The sequence below is a fragment of the Cricetulus griseus genome, chromosome 2 (assembly GCF_003668045.3).
Source record: "Cricetulus griseus strain 17A/GY chromosome 2, alternate assembly CriGri-PICRH-1.0, whole genome shotgun sequence".
Classification (NCBI taxonomy): Eukaryota; Metazoa; Chordata; class Mammalia; order Rodentia; family Cricetidae; genus Cricetulus; species Cricetulus griseus.
The window spans coordinates 36,645,652-36,666,522 of record NC_048595.1 but is presented as its reverse complement, the minus strand read 5'-3'; the positions used below and the strand labels follow the sequence as shown (position 1 = coordinate 36,666,522).

General features: G+C 44.6%; 1 protein-coding gene across 2 annotated transcripts in view; it reads right to left on the bottom strand.

Moving 5' to 3' along the window:
• Window positions 1–302: 302 nt before the first annotated feature.
• The window catches only part of LOC100769255 (cytochrome P450 4B1), a 68,233-nt gene continuing 47,664 nt past the window's right edge, over window positions 303–20,871 (bottom strand). Inside the window, exons 1-12 of one of the 2 annotated variants that reach the window (XM_027402505.2) lie at window positions 16,990–17,218; window positions 11,793–11,934; window positions 11,564–11,608; window positions 10,254–10,381; window positions 6,567–6,691; window positions 6,192–6,343; window positions 5,949–6,055; window positions 4,532–4,722; window positions 2,752–2,885; window positions 1,547–1,611; window positions 1,367–1,449; window positions 303–1,020 (exon numbers count right to left, since the gene is read on the bottom strand). In XM_027402505.2, coding sequence (XP_027258306.1) covers window positions 843–1,020; window positions 1,367–1,449; window positions 1,547–1,611; window positions 2,752–2,885; window positions 4,532–4,722; window positions 5,949–6,055; window positions 6,192–6,343; window positions 6,567–6,691; window positions 10,254–10,381; window positions 11,564–11,608; window positions 11,793–11,934; window positions 16,990–17,169 — 1,530 coding nt within the window. In that variant the 5' untranslated portion in view covers window positions 17,170–17,218 and the 3' untranslated portion in view covers window positions 303–842. Of the gene's footprint in view, window positions 1,021–1,366; window positions 1,450–1,546; window positions 1,612–2,751; window positions 2,886–4,531; window positions 4,723–5,948; window positions 6,056–6,191; window positions 6,344–6,566; window positions 6,692–10,253; window positions 10,382–11,563; window positions 11,609–11,792; window positions 11,935–16,989; window positions 17,219–20,871 lie in introns of those variants that run through there. The other variant, XM_035439704.1, reaches the window with a different exon arrangement.

Below are 20,871 nucleotides of genomic sequence, written 5' to 3'. Positions count from 1 at the left end.
CCCTAGAGAAATAGGTACCCATAGCCATGAAACAGCTGTTGCATGGACTACCAGGGAAATACTTCTAAGTCATCTTGTGGGCTCCACCCTGAACTCCACCCCAAAAGTCCTTCTTTGAGCATCCATGCCTTATGAAAAAGAGTTTCCTTTCTCCCAGGAAGTCTGCCTTTAATTCTACTGCACTACCTTCCCTAGAAATACTGTGAATGCCCAGAGCACTGTATGACTATGAGACATCACTGTCAAGAATGACAAGAGTGCCACAGAGACATGTCCCAAGAGAGAAATAACTTCAGAAAAGATACCTTTCATATTCTTTTACTTTAGTGGTGGGAGTTTACTTTAAGAATTATTCTTTATTTTTTACAGGTTTAGTTTAAACAAGTTTTCTTTATGTCCATTATATTCCAGATACACACAAAGACAGTGAAAGAAATGCACATCAATGAAGGGCCACTCAAGCCATCCCTCCTTCACAAATCTCAAGGCAACATTTTCATTGTCTTCAATGATGTTTTTCAAGGGCTGAAATGTAGAGTTCTGGTTTTCATTTGTTAGTTTCAGAAGATATACAGCTATGAGAAATAAATGATTTTTCTCAACACAGCCAGATGTTCAACTAATGTTTGTGGAGTGGAGGAATGAGCTCAGAGTCCAGATATTGAGTCATTAAACACATGTGTTCACAAGGGACTGTCTTCCATGACACTGTCAGTGCCAATGCTTTCACATTTATAAGCCCCCCAAAGCAATGACCCATGACAACTCCACATTCAATCTAGGAGGGCAAAGTCCCAGGAAAAGCCACAGCCTGTGCTGTCTAAGCCATGATCACTGAAGACCTATTTCCTAGAGCCCAATGACTTCAGGTAGAGGTGGATGCCATTTTTGGAGCGCAGGACCAGCTGGGGAATCTTGATGGGCATCTTTGAGGGATCCAGGGAGAATTCAAAGCGCAGCAAACAAAGGGCTGTGACCACCTTCATCTCGTTCATGGCAAACTGCTGCCCAATGCAGTTCCTGCAGCAAGCAGTACAAAGAGGCATCAAGCCGTTGGCTACCCAGTGATTTTATAGGCCCACAAAAAAAAAAAAACAACCCTTTTTATGGATGCATAAGGAATGATTGATTTGTTGATCTTAGCTTCAAAGACAAAACTTGGGAGCATGGTAAAGGGCCCTCCTGGGTATTACACCACTGCAAGTTCTGACTTGCTGTCTCTCACAGAAGGGAACACCTACCCCACCCATTTCCCAGGAATAGAAAAAAATTGCAAAAGACCCCCACTGTCACAGAGTACTCCGTCATGATGCCTCCCCAGTGATGGCCTTCATTGAGGACCTGAGAATGTTGTCCTTCTCCCTACCTGGGCCCCGCAGAGAACGGCATGAAGGCAAACGGGTGGCGTCCTGTCACATTCTCAGGAGAAAAGCGCAATGGGTCAAAGACCTAAGAGAAAGGGCTTTCTTAAATACTCACCAAACCCTGGCAGAGGTAACACCACAGCCCACACCCTGTCTGCCCTCCACACCCAGAGATGCAGTACCTCTGGGTCAGGCCACACAGCACTGTTCCTGTGGAGGGCGTAGATGTGCATAGAGATCAGGCTTCCTGTAAGCAGAAAGAAGGCCTGATGACCAGGTGTCCTGAGGACGCCAGGCCCACCTCCACATTAGGCCTGAATCCTCTACTGTCCCCCTACATGGGACACTAGCCTCTGCCTGTGCACTGACAGTGACACTGAACTCTTAGTCAAAGTAGTTTAATTGTCATAATCAATAGCTCCAGTAGCCAGGTGCTAAGATTCATACCTAATCAAGACATCTGTGGAATGAAAACAAAGAACGTTGAACCCACCCAACCACAAAGTGGGATAGGCTGGAGCTATTTATTATAGCCTTTTGACCTTCAGTTAACTAACATCAAGAAGTTATTATGCTATTAATAATAAGAGATAGCCTTTATTCGATGCTTACTACATGTCCTACTCAGGTCTGAACATTTTATGAAGCCACAACACAGAGTTGGACATGTTGGACTTGCATTGCATCATTTTCTATTAAATCATCTCCCAGAGTTGTCCAGAGTGCAATCAGATAAGGTGTGTATGAAAACCTGAAGGTCTTCGTCTCTTTTTAATTCTGACAACTATGAAAAATAAATTCTTTCCTCCCCTCTATTTTCATGTTTGTTTTGTTTTATGCATATCATTATAATCGGCTTGTTAAGTAGCACCAGAGTAGAATAATTTGATATAGTTTTAAACAGAGGAACAAGAGAAAATTTTCAAATTATAAGAAGCCCTCTCCCGAGAACAATGCACCAACTGTACCCAGTGATTAGCCATGCCTGGATCCTACTGCGTTAATGGTCAAAAAGACAACCCAGCTTTCACAATCACTGCCTCAAAGGAATAACTCATGTTGGACTCCTTTTGGAGACAAATAATAATAATCCTTGCTACTTCAATCCACAGAACGAAGAATCCACATAATCACCTTGAAACCTAGGGGAGAAATGAACTTTCTACACTCATATTTACATTTATACCTCAGCCATATTTCACAGAAGAGGAAGTAGATGTTTCAGGCAGAGACAAGTTTACTCTGTGAGGCTCGTGCTTGGGCCCTGGGCTCAGAACACAAATCCTGAACTCTCTCCACCTGATGTAAAGATTGTGCGGTGGCACAGGCAATATCAGAGAGCATCGAAAGGACTTTCATTCCACCCTCAGTGTTTCCCCAAACATACCTGCAGGTAGCGAGCGGCCATCCACAAAGGTGACTGGCTTGTTGAGCTGGCGGAACACTTGGGGCACAGGTGGGTAGAGGCGGAAGCACTCCTTCATACACATAGTCAGGTAGGTCATCTTGGCCAGATCGTCCCTGCCAGCAACATGGGACACGTGGGAACTGGGAACAGTAGGATCTCAGGGCCCCATTCTCAACTCCACCATGATACATTTTACCTTCTGTCATACCACACTTCCAACAGAGGAGTCAAGAGGATTTCAAGTGCCTAAGCATAATATAACACTGAGTGGCCATACAAACCTAGCAAATCTGGGAGAAGGCACAGGATCCAGGATATATGTACACCCAACCCTCAAATACAAGGCCACTTTTGTATCATTTGGGGCCTTACCAAAGTCCCACAAGGGACATTTCTTTAGTTTCTGCTTGCTTTCCCTTGTATGCCTGGAATGGAAAAGGTGGCCTGATGCTTGTTTGTTGAATAACCAACCAGTGTCCATGGATGAATAATGAGAAACTCACATAAATACCCCCTTTGGACACCACGAAGCTTGGGCCCAATGTGAGGGTCAATCATCAGAGCTATATAATACCTTCTTATGAGTCATAAACTCCAAGTCACTCTCCCTCTAATCCTGACTTTTCATTTCTTGTACTGTTTTATTAAGTAAGTATCCTCTGAGTTGCTTCAAATTCTGGATAAAGTTAGGTGAAAATAAAATAAGTATTTCATTTCTTGCCTCAGACTATGAACATGATTATCTAGCTAGACAGAACAGCTCCCTTCATCTTCTTTATAAAGTCAATTCAAACCCCTCCCTTCCTCAGCCCTCTACCCTCAACATCCTTGCCACTTGGTGTTACTCCATCCTATACCCTTCTCTGAATTTCAATCAAGTGAGTCTGACTTTCTGAAAACTCCCCAAGAGCAGCAAATTGTCCCCTCTGCTCTTCACACTTGCAATGCACTCCAGATAGCACCATGCACATGGCTGGACCAACATCCAGCAAGTAAACATTAGTTATGGAGACTCCGTCCTTCAAATCTCTGGCACTGGAATTATAAATCAGTCCATCTCGGGAGAATAGGACTCCAGACATGATAGGCTGTTTCCTCTACCCCTTCTGTGTGACCTGCCTATGGTTAAGGCAGATCAGGAACTCAGTGGGATGAGGTGACTGTCAGGCTACAAAGGCCTAAGAGGAGGAAGCTACAGAAAAGACCTGGGTGGGACTCTAAGAGACCACTCTGAAACAGAAGTTGGTTCAGGTGATGTCACATTCAGGACTTCAGACTTGAGCTGAGGAACAAGGAAGGACACACAGAAGTTTTTAAGTATTGGCATTTAGGATCTATCTCCTTCACCATGATGAGAGATATAGAGTCTAGGACCTATGTGCTGCCATCCAAAGGCAGGTGGCCAGTGTCAAGGGACTGGCTTTTTCCAAGTTGTCCTCTCACTGTCATCTCCCACGTCCCCCTCTTTCTCAGCCCTCTCTACTCTACCCAGAAGCCCAGTAGGGATTCATGTTCTGTTGTTAGGAAATTCAGCCTCTGTTGACCACTTTATGTGACACTGAAAAGCCTCCATTTGGGGAGACTAGTGGAAGGAGTACATCTATAGTTAACCCCCCAAGAAAGAAAGGGAAAAACTGTTGCCAACTTCACCTCATTTCCAGAACAGGTGTGGGTTGTCCTTGGCAGGCACTGGCAGGATAGTCACAACCCCTCCCTGGGCTGAGCAAGAGGGGCCGAGCTCACTCTCAGCTTCACTCACCACTGGAAGGAGTCCTGGTCTCCTAGGATCTCACGGACCTCCTCCCTACATCGCTGCTGGTGCTCAGGATAAAGGGCCATGCAGTAGAGAAACCAAGAGATACCACTAGTGGTGGTGTCGTGGCCTTCAAACATGAATGTATCCACTTCAGCCCTGAGGTCTGCATCCGACAGCTTGATCCCACTTTCATCCTGAGAGAAGGCACAGTGGGACAGCTAAATATCTTTCAGCTAAGGCTAAGAAGAATGCCCAAGAGCAGCTGTCAGATGCAGATCTGAGGAAACATACAAATGCTTATTGGTAAACTTGGAGTCTTCCTCCAAATTCCTCTGTTCTTTCCAATCCCAGCCTATATGCTTCCCATTCATGAGACCCTCCCTGAGCCCTCTGGACACATAACTTGTAACTTTACTCAGCACCAATAATAACACCACTTCTAGCTGGCAAGGAAAAACATCTTTATCACCATCCACCTACTCTCTCCCTCAACCCGACCACTATATTATATGCAAATGTCTGGCCATGCCAGATCTTTCTTATCTCTGCATCGTAAGACAGGAATTGATTCAGGATAAGCACTGAGTTTTGTGGAATACTGGAAGGAAGGGGAGGAGAAGGGGAAAGAAAGGAGGGACAGAGGGGGACAGAGGTAAAGGAATGGAAGAAAATGAAATCTAAACTCTAAGGTTCTGATGGGGAATGTCTATGTTTATCTTATTGATTGTTAAATGAAATGCTGTTTGGCCAATGAGACAGCAAGTTAGACGGGACTAGGAGTCAAAGAGGATTCTGGGAAATGTAGTAAAGAAGTGATGATCCAGGCAGGAAGTGACATAGCAAGGAGACTCATATTTAAGCGAAGGAGAAACAGGAAGGGTCCCTTTTCCTGTTCGCCTCCTCCGGCGGCAGGATGTAAGCTCCGGCAAGGAGGGATGCCAATAAGGCATCTGGTAAGATAAGTCTTATAAAATATATAGATTTATGATAGTTAAGACTGAGCTAACAGATGAGAATCCTAGTCATTGGCCAAGCAGCTTTGAACCTAATAAAAGTTTCTATGTATTCATTTGGACCTAACTCGCGTGGGCAGCTGGCCTAAAGCTCACACGTGGCGGTGGGGCTCAGGCAGCTTTTGGCGGAAAGATTTATCGTAACAAGGTTCTGCACTGCCAAGATTTTTAGGGATCTTGGAAGCCTAGAAATGTCTTCAAGCTGCTACCATGTGACCCAGGCTGCCAGCTCCCTAATGTCACAGCCCAACCACACACATGCTGTGTATTTTTACCTTTGTTGATTTGTGCCATGGGCAAAATTCAGGGGCAGTAGATTATATTTGCTGAGCAAGGAGCCTGCCTTAGGAGAGTCTAAAGACCTTCCTAAGACCAGCTTTCAGGTAGGGTGGGCTGCGTGCACTCACCCGAGCACCCAGGAGAATGTCCAGGAAGTCCAGGTGCCTCCGCTGCTGGATCTTTTTCTGCTCCTTCTCATCCTGCAGGGCTGCCTTCCGCTGCCTGATGACCTGATCTGGACCAAGAATGTAGGTGTCACTACCTAATTTGGCCCTGTATCAGGAAGGGTGCAAAAGATCCCGGAGAAAAAACCAAAGTTTCCTAGTTGGCATGAGGTAACGTGGGAGAGGGGCTTTGAAGGAAAGGCCCACCTGTATGGTCATGAGCTGTCTGGCAGGCCCGAAGGAAGCGGCGGCCATGTGGAGTGCACCAGTAAATGAAGTCATTATGGTACTGGAAGGATTCGATGCGCTGCTGTGTCAGCAATGTGAGCTCACTGACTGCCCGGTAGTAGCTGTTGTCTCTGTACAGAAGAGGGTGGAGGGAGGTGAGAGGCTTTCTTTTAAAAATCCCATCCAAAATACTTCCTGTTCCTCTTCTTGCCTCCTTAAGCCTCCTCACTAACACGTAATGTATCTTCCAGCACAAGTAGGGCTTGCACAAATCAAGGCAGGACTTCTCCAACCAGAGACCAGGCACCCATCCAGCTTCCTTATCTGAGAGCTTTGGGTAGAGGTGTCACTGACCTGTGGCCTAGGCCACTGTCTCCTTTGCCAAAGGTGCACTTCATGAGGGTGTCCAGCGCCATGTGGCCTACGTCACAGAAGATGTCAAAGCTCTTATTTTCACTAGCCTTTTTCTCCCACTTGTCCTGGAATCCAGAGAGAGAGAGAGAGAGAGTAATATGTGAAAGAGCTGGGCTTCCTGGCCAGGGAAGCAATTAGGCTAACTACAGATCTTCACTTTCCCCTACTCCTTTCTAAATCTACCCCCCAATCTGCTGTGGCCTCCCCTATTCCCCCAGCATTCTCCAGTGGATCACACAAATCTCTTCCAAACTTCTTTCACCCAACTCATGGCTTTACTCTAGTCCCCAGCTCCAGCAGGCACTCCCTGGGAACCTGCCCACCAAATCTGCCAGACAAGTATGTTGTTCAAAGAAGGAACGTGAGCTTCAGGTCTTCACTCTCACACCTCTCCTCCAAATCCAATACACAAGTCTCATCCCCAGATTTGTAGCAGACTCCCTGTTGGTACCTCTCCTCACTCTTGGCCACATTCCCAGGGGACTAAAGCACATCCTGGTGGAACACCCTGATTTCCTCCCTCCTATGGACCCCTCACTCCTGCCAGGCCTTCTCCATTCCTTAGCTCCCAATACCTAGAAACACATTTTATCCATGTCCACACATATTAGGATCTGAGAGGAATTCCCTACCAGGCAACACACAGCCACCACACCTTTTTAAGAACCAGAGAGGGCAACAAAAACCAAGGAACAAAACACCCACCCAACAAAGACAAGACCAGATATCAGCACTTAGAATTATAATCTTCCCAAACCCAGATGTCTAAAAGCCAGAGTGAAAACACAATCAATAACATCCACAACAATATGCCTCCACTAGAGCCCAGCAACCCTATCATATCACAGGCCCTCAACATAGCTGAAGCACAAAATAAATACCATAAAATAGCATTTTTTAATATGATAGAGGTCATTAAAGAGGAAATTAATAAATCACTTAAAGAAATCTATGAAAGCATAAACAGTGGAAAAAATGAACAAAACCATTCAAGACCTGAAAGTGGAAATATAATAAATAAAGAAAAACCCAAACTATGGGAAATCTGGAAATGAAAATTTTATGAATTCCAATAGGAACCTCAGAGGCAAGACTTACCAACAGAATACAAGAGATAGAAGAGAGAATCTCAGCCATTTGAAACAAGATAGAAGAAATAAATACCTCAGACAAATAAAATATAAGGTCTAAAAAACTCCTAGCACAAAACATCCAGGAAATCTGGACACTATGAAAAGACTAAACTTAAGAATAATAGGAATAGCCTGGTCTACAGAGCTATTCCAGTGCCAGGATAGGCTCCAAAGCTACACAGAGAAACCCTGTCTCAAAGAAAAAGAAGAAGAAGAAGAAGAAGAAGAAGAAGAAGAAGAAGAAGAAGAAGAAGAAGAAGAGGAGGAGGAGGAGGAGGAGGAGGAGGAGGAGGAGGAAGGAGGAGGAGGAGGAGGAGGAGGAGGAGGAGGAGGAGGAGGAGGAGGAGAAAAGAATTCCAACTCAAAGGGCACAGAAAACATTCTCAACAAAATCATAGAAGAAATTTTCCCTAAGGAGATGCCTATGAAAATACAAGAAGCTTACAGAACAACAAATAGATTGGACCAGAAATGAAATTTCCCTCAGAACATAATAATCAAAACACTAAACATACAAAAGAAAGAATACTAGAAGCTGCAAGTGGGAAAGGCCAAGTAATATATAAAGGTATACCTATGAAAATTACACCTGACTTCTCAGTGAAGACTCTAAAAGACAGAACAGCCTGGATAGATGCTTTATGAATTCTAAAAGACAATAGATATTGCCTCTGAATACTATACCCAGCAAAACTTTCAATCACACTAGATAGAAAAACAAGACATTGCCTGATAAACCAAATTTCAGCAATGTCTATTTACAAATCTAGCCCCACAGAAGGTATACAAGGAAAATTTCAACATAAAGAGGCTTATCATACTTGGAAAAACACAAGGAGTAAATAATCCCAGGTCATCAAATCTAAAGAGAGAGAACACACACACACACACCTCACAACAAAATAACAGGAATCAACAAACACTGCTCATTAATATTGCCCAACATCCATGTTCTCAATTCCCAAACAAAAAGACACACTAAAAAAAATAAATAAAAAATAAAAATAAAAAAGACGCACACTAGCCAAATGGATGCAAAATCAGGGCCCTTCTGCTCCATACAAGAAATACACCTCAACATCAAGGATAGACATTACCTGAGAGTAAGGAGTTGGAAAAAGATATCCCAAGCAAATGGACCTAATGAGCAAACTGGTGTATCCATTTGAATATCTGACAAATAGACTTCAAAAAAACTAATCAGAAGAGATAGGGAAGGACATTCTATACCCATCAGAGGAAAAAATATACTAACAGGACCTTTCAATTCTTAGCATATATGTACCAAATATAAGGGCACTCACATTTGTAAAAGAAACACTAATACAGCTTAAATCACATATTGGACCTCACACACTGATAGTAGGAGGCTTCAATACCCCATTCTCACCAACAGACAGGTCATCCAGACAAAAACAAAACAGAGAAATGCTGGAGCTAACTGTAGTTATAAACCAAATGGACCTAACAGATAATTACAGAACATTTCACCCAAACACAAAATAATAGACCTTCTTCTCAGCACCTCATAGAACATTCTCTAAAATAACCCATACCCAGACACAAAGCAAGTCTCAACAAATACAAAAAAAAAAAAAAGAAATAACACCCAGCATCCTATCTGACCACCACAGACTAAAGCTGAATATCAACAACAGAAAACTTACAAACTCATAGAAACTGAACAACACATTACTGAATGAAAAATGTGTCAAGACAGAGATTAAGAAAGAACGTACCAGAACTTAACAGGATGCAATGAAGGCAGTTATAAGAGGCAAGTTCATAGCACTAAATGCTTACATAAAAAAAAAACTGGAGAGATTCCATACTAAAAACTTAACAGCACACATGAAAAGCTCTGGGGCAAAATGAAGAAATCACACCCAAAAGTATAGAAGGCAAGAAATAATCAAACTCGGGACTGAAATGAATAAAACAAAAACAAACAAAAAATACAAGCAATCAATGAAGCAAAGGGTTGATTGTTTGAAAAATTCTTATCCCAGTGGTTCTCAAACTTCCTAACACTGTGACCCTTTAATACAGTTCCTTATGGTTTAGTGATCCACAACCATGACATTATTTCATTGCTACCTCATAACTATAATTTTGCTACTATTATGAATCATAATGTAAATATCTGATATGCAGGATATCTGATATGTGACCCCCATTAACATGTTGTTCAACCCCCAAAGTTTGAAAACTGCTGCCTTATCCAAATTAACTAAAGGCAGAGAGAAAATATCCAAATTAACAAAATTAGAGATGAAGGGGGCATAACAATAGACAGAAAGGAAATACAGAGAATCATGAGGATATACTTTAAAAACCTTTGGCACATTGTTGCAGGCATAATGAGGACAGAGCTTCAGGGACCCTCTCCACAGGAGAGAACCACTTGCCTTCACCCAAGGCAAATGGGGATAGGTCCAGAAAGCTGGTCCAGCAGCCCACAATTCCAGGAGCCTGCCACAGGGAGGGTACTTACCAGCATGATATGTGTGGATTCAGCAAATATGGCCACATAGGGCTTCAGCACATCATAATGGAAGCCAGGCGTGAGCAGCTTTCGGTGCTGGAACCATTTGGGCCCATCGAGAACCAGTAAGCCTTTCCCTGAGAAGGAAAGCAAGATGGAGGCTGTGGAGTCTACACAATCCCTGCTCTACCCATGAGAGCTGGGATCAATCACAGCCTCTGTCACTCCCAAACCTGGAATACCCTGTGGGGAGGCACTACAAGAACCAGTATAGACCTCTGGTCCCCACTTGTCAGGACCTTCCAACATGGAGAAGGCAGCAGATCTTAACTAAGTCAATAGTTACCTTCCTACCAACCAGCCCTTTTTTAACTCCCAGGAAGCTTCCAAGGGTAAATAAATAAATGAATTTTGAAGTAACATATGGCCTTGGATCAAGAAGACTCAGTGGAGGCTGGAGAGATGGGTCAGTAATCAAGAGCCCTTACTGCTCTTATGGAAGACCTGGGGTCAGTTCCCAGAACACACATGACAGCTCACAATTACATACAATTCCAGTTCTAGGAGATACAACATAGGTACCTGTGTACAAGTGGCATACATCTACACAAACACACATAGAGATAAATAAAGGTAAAAATAAGAATAAGACTTGGTTTGGTAGTGTACACCACTAATCCCAGCACTCATTCAGAAGTCAGAGGCAGGTAGATCTCTGTGAGTTCAAAGCCAGCCTTGTCTACAGAGAGTTCTAGGCCAACTAAGGCAACATAGAGAGATCCTGTCTCAAAATCAATTAATTAATCAACTAATTAGTTAAAAGAAGCATATGGCCCAGTGGCTCCCTCCACTTTCTGTCATATACTGTCACTTTCAGTCCACATACTGACAGCCAACAATGGCCCATCTTCCCTGACCAGCCTCATCTACTAATCAAAGTCTGCCTTTCAGCCATTCAGACATCTTGCAGCCTCCTCGGTCCTACGACTATTGCACCTTTTCTCAGACCCTTCTTCCGGAAAACACATCATAATAATATCCTACAGGATCAACTCTAGGGCTGCCTCCTTTAGAAAGTTATTCTTCAAATACACATTGCCTTACCTCTGCTTGGAAGGGAAGGAAAATGAATGTCCAGCAAGGGAAAGTGTCTAACTCCTGCAACAGGCTCCCCTGCTTCCCCACAGAGATGCTAAGCTTAGGACAGGCACTCCAGGAAGTCCCCAGGAATGATAACCAGCTGAGTATGGCAGGGCAAATTCTTGTCACTTAGCACAAGGGAGGGAAGGGAAGTTACAGGAAGATAGATGCTCGCTTACCAAGCCACTGGAGGAGGAAATCATACACATCTGGAGCCTTGGGGTCTGCAGAAAAAATGGATGTCAATCAAGGAGCAACAGGATATTTCAAGATGAGGCATAGCAATAAATGAGGTAGGGACTTGGTTGTTCTCGTCCCAGACTTTAGATATAGGCCCTGACCTTCGCCAACTTGGTCCCTGAGCCCATTATTCCCAGGAAACCCCACCCTCTCTCCAGGGAAACTCACCTCCACGGCTGTATACAGCCTTGGCATAGTCAGGCTCATAGATGTTCAGGTAACCAACAAATTGTCCAACCCAGAGAGGATGGGCATAGGGGAACTGTTGGGACCAGGATACCACCGTGTCCAGGCTCCCTAACTTCTGGATCTGAAACAAGAGCAGAAGACAAGGACCACTCAGGAACCAAGTGTGGCCAGCAGACGCTGCCCAGGCAACCCTAGAACCTCCATCCCTCCCCCCGTACCCCATCTCCTGAACACTTCTAATACCCTCTCCAGTCCCCGAGCTGCTGTTCTAAGTCCAGGAATGCTTGTTACATGCAATTCACTCCCTTCAGAGACCCTGCAGGTTATCCTGTTTTCATTTCCAACCACTGGCTATGCCTTGTCTGCAGTTCTGGCTCCAGCCATCTGCCATCTCTGGGGCAATCTCCCTATAGAGCTATCTTTCTGAATCCTGAATTCAACCCAAAAGGTTGCCTTAAGAGTGCAATGTCAGGGAGCAAAGGTGATAAAGATCATCTTTACCTATAGGTAAAGGGACATTTGTGGTGCCCCTCCTCCTTTCTAGCTGGAAATTCCTGGACTTCTTTCTGCTGTGTCTCTCTTCTTTTCCGCCTGCCCTTGCCGTGGCTAAGGTAACAACATCTTGTACTGACTCCATTTTGTATCCACTTAGATAATTTTCAAGCCTCTACCATCCCAATAGCCATGCCTTTTTGGGAAAACATTCAGGATTTCTTTGATTTGGTCCAGATGCATTAACCAAAATAATTAATGTTTAAGTCAAAAATAACTGTCATGTTATGTCTAAATGACTACTATGTTCTGCTGAAACAGATGTTGCAAGGTTACTCTGACCCTCATCTAGCACTGATGTCATTGTGGGTTTTTTCTTTAAAAATGCTGAGCTTCAGCACCAAGAGGGCTCTGAGGCATTAGCCCACTGGTGGTGACTGGTCAGAATTAAAGAACTCTGATACTCTTAATTGGCTTAATCTGTGTGGTCGTCTGTATCGTTCTTGAGTGCATTATTTCCCCCACATGGGGTTTCCTTACACTCTGCTCTCTATAGTTCCCAACTCCAGGGAGCCATGCCTGTGCCCTTCTGCAGCATCCCAATCACAAACACAAGACCTTGGCCTCAGTCACAGATTGTCATGACCTTCCTGGAGACGGCCTTCTCCTATGCGCCCTGATAGTCCCCAGGAGTCCAGTGATAGTGAGGACAGCTCACAGCATCTGGCCCCACTTTTGCAGCTTCAATCCTTCAAAATGACCCCTGAAACATTGTGCTTCTAGGAGTCATGTGACGGCTGGCAAATTTCTCTGAGTTACACAATAGATGCTTCAGATTTATCCTCAGATGCCTTAAGCCAGGACACTTATCAGATCTAGGACAGCTTGTTTTCTCCCAAAGGAAGGAAGCAGGGGGAAAACAGGATGTGATATGAGTCACTGCACCCAGCTCTCTAGCAACCTGCCTCATCCATTTATTTGCACCAGTGCTGACCCCTGCAGCAGTGAAAAATAGGAAGATCTTGCTCTCCAAGAGTAAGAGTAAGTTAGACTCCAAGAGTCGAATCAGAAAGGGGCATTAATGAAGCTTAGTTGAACCATGACCTCTTCATAGATGGGAACAGTGCATTCAAAGGCCAACAGAGTGTCTCACGTGACACAACAGACCAGGGATCATGACTAAGCTTTTCCAGCTGTCCTTTGTGTCAACAAATCTGCCATTCGCTAATGGACCCAAAGATCAGAGTCCAAGGAGCAAGCTCCCTGCTTCACCAGTAGCCACAGCTCTCTTGGAGACTGCTTGAGGACAATATTAAGCTGTTTGGGGGGCTAGGTAGGGGAAGCACTTGCTTCCCATGCCTGAAGACCTGAATTTAAACCCTAGCCCCTTACTTAAAAGCCAGACACTGTGGCTAGCATCTGTAACCTTGGGGTGAGATAAAAAGATCAAGGACCTGCCAGTCTTTCCAAAATAGGGAAAACTCCAGGTTTAATAAGAGAACTTGTCTCAAAACATGACATGGAAGGGCCTATAGATATGGCTCAGAAGATATGTCTCTCAAAAAAGACCCAAGTTCTGTTCTTGGAACCCATGTGGGACTGCCCGTAGCTCCCTATAAATCTAGCTCCTGGGAATTTGACACCCTTTTCTGGACTCTGTCAGCATCTGTACTCGAATATACACATTACCACACTACACACACACACACACACACACACACACACACACACACACACACACAGAGAGAGAGAGAGAGAGAGAGAGAGAGAGAGAGAGAGAGGGAGGGAGGGAGAGGGAGAGGGAGGGAGACATGCTTGCACGCACACAAGCATGCACTTATGTAATTTTAATTCTTAAAAATCTTTTCAAAGAGGCTGGAGAGATGACTCAGCAGTTAAGAATAATGCAGGCTGTTCTTCCAGACAACCTGGTTTTAGTTCCCAGTATCCACATGGTGGCTCACAACCGTCTGTAATTGCAGTTCCAGGGATTCTAACACCCTCTTCTGGCTTCTGTGAGCACCAGACTCACATGTGATACACAGATGTACATACAGACAAAATGCCCATATACATAAAATAAACTGAGGCAAGTTTTTTAAATCTCAAAAAATAAATAAATTAGGTGGAGAGCCATAGGAGACATCCAACATCAGCCTCTGATCTTCACACGCAAGGTGAACATACATAACACACTCGCACATACACACACACACACACACACACACACACACACACACACACCACTGCACGCAGGTTAGATATGTCAACAACCCTAGCTCCTCAAACTTTAGACCACAGGGAAAATCTATTATATACAAAGCATTCCCTGTGCTCCTCAGGAAAAGGACAAACCCAGCCTCAAAGGGACACATTCTGAGATCTATATAGGATGCTTACAAAAATGCCTCCAGATTGAAACTAGAAACCAAGAAGGAAGAAAGTAATCCTGGTAGAAACGTCTCCATCCTAGGCCCTTCACCCACCTAGTGCCTTCCTTTCCTTCCCATGCCTGTCCTCACTGACTCAGAATCGTTTTTCAGTTGCTTGGCTTTTTTTGTTTGTTGGATTATTTGGCTAGATTTTTGTTTGCTTTTTTGATTCACTGTGTTCTGGATTAAAATACAGGAGGTCCCTGGTCCAGCCTTGATTTGAATCATGAACCATTATATAATACGGCCTTAAGTGAACACTTTGTCCCCTTTGAATCTCAGCTTCCTCATCTTTGCTCACACTATGGAAACAAATCCACACCCTGCCCTTCACGTGTCTCAGGTTTAGGTATGAATCCAACCCACAGCAGAGGTGCCAAGTCCTGGAGGAATGCAATGGTGCTGAGCCTGTGATGGTTCCCCAGGGAACTTGTACAGTGCTCAAGACCAGCCACCTCTCCCGTCTTAGCATGCCCTTCCTGGTGTCAAGCCAAAGCCCTCCAGATAGTGCTATTGGCATCAAGAAGCTGAAGCTAAGCTGTGTTCCAGGTTCTCTGTGTACTTCCAGGTTGGGGCAGAGAACCTGGGAAGAAGAGGGCAGCCAGCTCTGGCATGGAGTTGTGAGAGAGTAAGGACTGTATGCTATGGAAGTCCATTGATTGGGGGCCCTCCCAAACTCTGTTTTGTTTTGTTTTTGGGTTTTTTTTTTTTTTTTTTTTTTTTTGGTTTTTCGAGACAGGGTTTCTCTGTGGCTTTGGAGGCTGCCTGGAACTAGCTCTTGTAGACCAGGCTGGTCTCGAACTCACAGAGATCCGCCTGCCTCTGCCTCCCAAGTGCTGGGATTAAAGGCATGCGCCACCACTGCCCGGCTCCTCCCAAACTCTGAAGAAGATAGGTAAGCATAAAGTGTCGGGTGTGGGGGGGACACAGAGGAAAGGGGCCAAAAACCTTCCCAAGTGTCTCTCATGCTCTTTCAGGGTGTGACCTCAACCTCCCAGAGTTAGCAGAGACCCTCCCAAGTCGTCCTGATCCCTCATCTCCCTTCCCCACCACTCTGTCCTCTGCAGACTCCTCTCCCTACAGTGTAGCCTTTTATGTTCATTCATTCAGCCATGCCTAGTCTGTGTCAACTTTTGTGCTGTACCTTGAGGGCACAGGAATAAATTCAACCAGAAATCTCAGACTAGTAGGAAAGATGAAAGGTGCTAAGATGGAAAGAATGGAGCAGAAGTGGACCCCTGAGGAGGCACTTCCACCCTCCTGGGAGCAGGGAAGGCTCTAGTGTCTGTTTTCTCTCACGCAAACCATCTTTAAATATATATATATATATATATATATATATATATATATATATCCTGGGTGCTCAGTGGTACAGGGAAGTTCATAGGCTATCCCCAACACGTTATCTGTAGGGGGCAAGAATAAGATTAGAGTTCGTTTCCAGTGTCAACTCCAGACAAGAGGTAATTCCCCAGGTGGAAGAGTAAGGAAGTAGAAAGAATTATGCCCCCTCTCTGAGACTTTATCCCTGGCATCCATGCCTAGACTCCCAAACCTGCCTGCAGCTCAGAATACTAGGGAAGACTTTTCATCTCAGGTTCCCAGTTCCAACCTGACATATTAGGATCTCCAGCAGCTGGGGGCAGGGGTCTGCTTCTCTCACTTGATTCCAAACCCCCAGGAGGTCCGGATCCCCATGACAGGAGGAGTTCCTGAGACTGGTGCTGAGGTAACTCCCTACTTTCACAGGAGAAACAACCAGCATCTGAGCCCGGGGAAAATGCCAAAGTTCCCCAACCACACTAAGGAGACACAGAAGGCACCTCCTGGCTCTGCAGGTACCAACCTCTCAGACATGCTGGGAGGTCTCAGGAGGCAGCACTCATCTCTGCCTTTAATTCCGTCATTGGTTTTGGAAATCTTTACACTGCACAGAGCAGGACACTTAAGAAATATGACTGCCTAGTTGTTGGGTGGCATTTTGAGGATTTAGTCTCTCCCCTGTGTGATTCATCAACAAGGCTCCACACAGACTTGCACTTTGGGCCTCAGAACAATGGGAAAGCATCCAGGCCTCCTTAAGCTCCAACTCTGAAGTGCTGTGTTGCTTCTGAAGCCAGCTTGAAAGACAGGAGAGGGAAAGCTGACTAGGAGTCGTGGTTCTAGGCATCACCCCTGCCCACAATGATGGCCCCCCTTCCCAGCCTCCAGGGTTTTAGTCCTGATTATTCCACATCCCGATCCCCACATACCTCAAGGGCGTGACCAAAGAGCCAGTGGGTGGGGGGGCCTGGGAAGCTGTCCATAGCTCTGGCCAGCTTCTGCCTCCGCAACAGCAGGCTGAAGAGCTTGAGGGCACTTACGATCAGGATCACTACAGATGCCCACAGGCCCAGGCGGGACAGGTTCGGGGAGAGGTGGCTGAGCACCATGGCTAAAGTTGCAGGGACTGGGCTCCCAACTACCTCCAGCTTCCCGTGGCTTGCCTTATAGTCTACACACAGGCACCCTGCCAGTTCCCAGCCCCTTGCCACACCCGACAGCCAGCAGCAGCCCAAACTGGGCTGAGAGCCATAGAGTGGAGATAGCTGCCTCAAAGTTCATAGGCACCAGAGAGAGCCTGGCCGACTTCTGCGAAAACACAGCTTAACAGAGACCAGACCATGAGCACCCCACTTTTGTTTCTTGGAGAACAGAACAGAGGGCAGTTCTTGGTGTGGCCATTGCAACTGCCTTTTTATGTACAAGTATCTTGTATGTTTAAGAGACTTCATATCCACGCTCTCACTTAACGCATCCAAAAAGATCATAGGTACTTGTTCCTCGTGTCTGTTTCTCAGATAAGATCATCTGTGCCTTCTCATTAGGCAGCTTCCATTGTCCCCTTCATATGGATTCATGATGGGACTCATACTTTTGCCTGTTTCGTAATGTTGAGTCCCTTTTTTATGAGATGACTTTAGGGACTATATCACAGCCCCAGAAGGATCAGAGGAGGATGAACTACTACCTCTAAAAACTGTAGTACTAATTGGACAGGAATATAGAAAATGCTTTCAAGATGATGAAGATAAATCATCAAACCCCTCTTGAATAGATGGAGATGCTCAGACCCAGTGATGAGTAGAGAAATGCCAAATTTCCCAGAAAGACAGAGGCTGCTCTGAATGCCACAGCCAAGGCTTCTGTTGAAGGACAGTATTAGCTGAAGCACCTGCCTTGACAGGGAATGCCTGCTGTTTTCCCTCTAATGTAGAGTTGTATCATTCTGGGCAACCACAGAACACAGAATTTACCATCAATATTAATGCAAGGGTCCTTTCTGGAGGGTAGATAGGATTTTAAAGCATCAGAGAAGATTTGGCATAGCATCCGTAAATTAGCAACAAGAACCCCATCAACACTCTTGCATGAAGGAACAAGAATGGTGTTCCCACAAATCGGGTGAAACTGCCTTTGTTAGATATAATACTGGCACGGGGAACTGTGTCCCAACCCCTCCTTTTCCACTTTTCAACCTCCTGCTGATACTCCCCATCAGTCAGCCAAATCAGGAGATAGGATGTAAAGGAGGGTCAATCTGTGGAAGTCAGATTTTTCAGTAAGAATAGAAAAACAAAGACTAAGCATGGTGCAGAGGTGACAGGGCAAAACCAGGGCACAGGTGAACTTGGAACTCCAACAATAGGTCCTGACTCATATAATGGTGAGTTGTCAACGTGGATTTCTTGTCCTTTCTGGCAGAGGAGACCAAGTCTCCTCCCGTGGAGAGATAGCATAGGCAGACCTACCCATAGGTGGAAAAGCAAGAGATAATGTGATGAAAGGAACTCCAAAGTTTCTTCTCTATTGATCTATCCCACTTGTGAAAATTTATATCCAGGTTTCACTTCATCCCAGTGAAAATGTAGAAGGTCAGAGAAGTAGCAAACATGATGAGCTATTTGCTGACTTGAACATTTTATAGTGAATTTGTGTATCAGCATGGCCCACCAGGAAATGTGATAAAGGATGTGTTTGAGGAAGGACCTAAGGAAGTGCCAAGCTGATGAAGAAGTCATAGCCCCTGCCAAGGACCGTATGAAGTTCACCCAGAAGTGAAAAGGGCTAGCCTAGAAAGCTTCGAGTGGTTAGAGTAGATTTTGGCTGAGTTAATCCCCAGTATCATTTTCCTGAACTCCTCTTCTACCCAGTGCCATTAATTTAATGTCTTTGGGGTATACTGAGATTGGTCCTGTGTTTATATAACACAGAATTTATAACCTATTTGCCATGTCCTGCCATCTACTTCCTGCTGCAATCTGGCTACCCTTCTAGGGTAAAAGGCAGGTCATCCTGTGGCCAAAGCCATGGTCTAGGCAACAACCAACTCCAAAGTCCTGACCCTACCTATCTCTGGCCATTTGGTAGTATAATTAAAGATGTTTGTGTTTATTCACCTTCTCTATAGTGATTCATTATTTCCGGCATAAATGCAGAACCAATGTCATCCAACCAAAGCTAATAAAACTTGACTTCTGGGCTGAAGAGATGGCTCAGAGGTTAAGAGCACCAACTGCTCTTCCAGAGGTCCTGAGTTCAATTCCCAGAAACCACATGGTGGCTCACAACCATCCATTATGAGATCTGGTGCCCTTTTCTGGTGTGCAGATACACATGGAAGCAAAATGTTGTATACATAATAAGTAAATAAATAAAGTCTTTTTAAAAAAAACTTGATTTCTAGCCCTGAATTAAGGAGTCTGGAGTGTGTGTGTGTGTGTGTGTGTGTGTGTGTGTGTGTGTGTGTGTGTGTGTATCTGTGTGTGTCTGTGTGTTTCATTGGATTTGATCTGGAAGATTATAATCTCATGTGCCATTGAAATGAGAAGAGCTGAACAAGAATGTACTCCACACCTAAGTAAGAGGATTGAGAAATGCACTAAAATAATATCCATCCATTTTTCCATTACTCTAAAAATATATATACCTAAGTCTGTAATTTTTAGAGAGATTGCCTCACTAACAATTTGGGAGGTACAAAGGATTAGCACTGCCATCAGCTTGGCTCTGAGAAGGACCTCATGTCAGATGGCATTATGCAAATGCATTCAATAGATAGGAATAATATTGCAAGAAAGCAAACCCCAAAGTGATTGAGAAGCCTAGCATTCTCTTATAACAGCATCTTGCAAGAACTAACCAGGGATCACACAAGACTACATCAGTTCCTTGTGGGGTATCACCCTTGATTACCTGTAACTTCTTACAAGAGCCCACTTTTAAAGGCCTCACTACCTCGTAAGAGAATCACCATGGTAGCTTCTAACACTGAAACCTGTAGGAAACTCATTCAAATCATAGCCACCAATTACATTGTTTGAACTCTTAGATCAAACTTCACCAATAGTTCCAAATAAGTTTAATCCATTTACTTATATAGGCCAATAAATTCCTTTATTGCTTAAACTCAGGTTAGGTTTTCCATTGCTTGGAACCTTGGGAATTATACATGATACACCAGAGAAAACTCAGGAAATTGGCAAAGATCTTGTTAAATGAGGCTAAAACACATTTAGAGCATTAGCCTAAGGCACACTGAATGAAATTAACCTAAGAAGGAACACATAGGATTAACCTAATGCCTTCTGAGCAGCACTGGAGGGGAGGCACAAAGGGCTTGTGAGACTGACCCCTGGAAAAGCTCCCATAAGACAAGCACAAAATCAAGGGTGGTCAGAAGGCGGTTCCAGGAAGATCACCTCTGTGTGTGTGTGTGTGTGTGTGTGTGTGTGTGTGTGTGTGTGTGTGTCTGTCTGTCTGTCTGTCTGTCTGTCTGTCTGTCTCTGTCTCTCTCTGTGTCTCTCTTTGTCTGTGTGTGTGTTTGTCTGTCTCTCTATGTCTCTCTCTCTCTGTCTGTCTCTCTCTCTCTTTCTCTCTCTCTCTCTCTTCTCTCTCTCTCTCTCTCTCTCTCTCTCTGTGTGTGTGTGTGTGTGTGTGTGTGTGTGTGTGTGTGTGTGTTTAGTCTGGAAGGTAGGAGGCAGAGCCTACTAAACCCTTAGAGGGGAGACAAAGCAATCAATGCACTGTTCCTTTGAGGAGATGGCAAGCCTGGGTAGGGAAGTAGAAGGAAGCATGATTCTGAGCTGGACTTC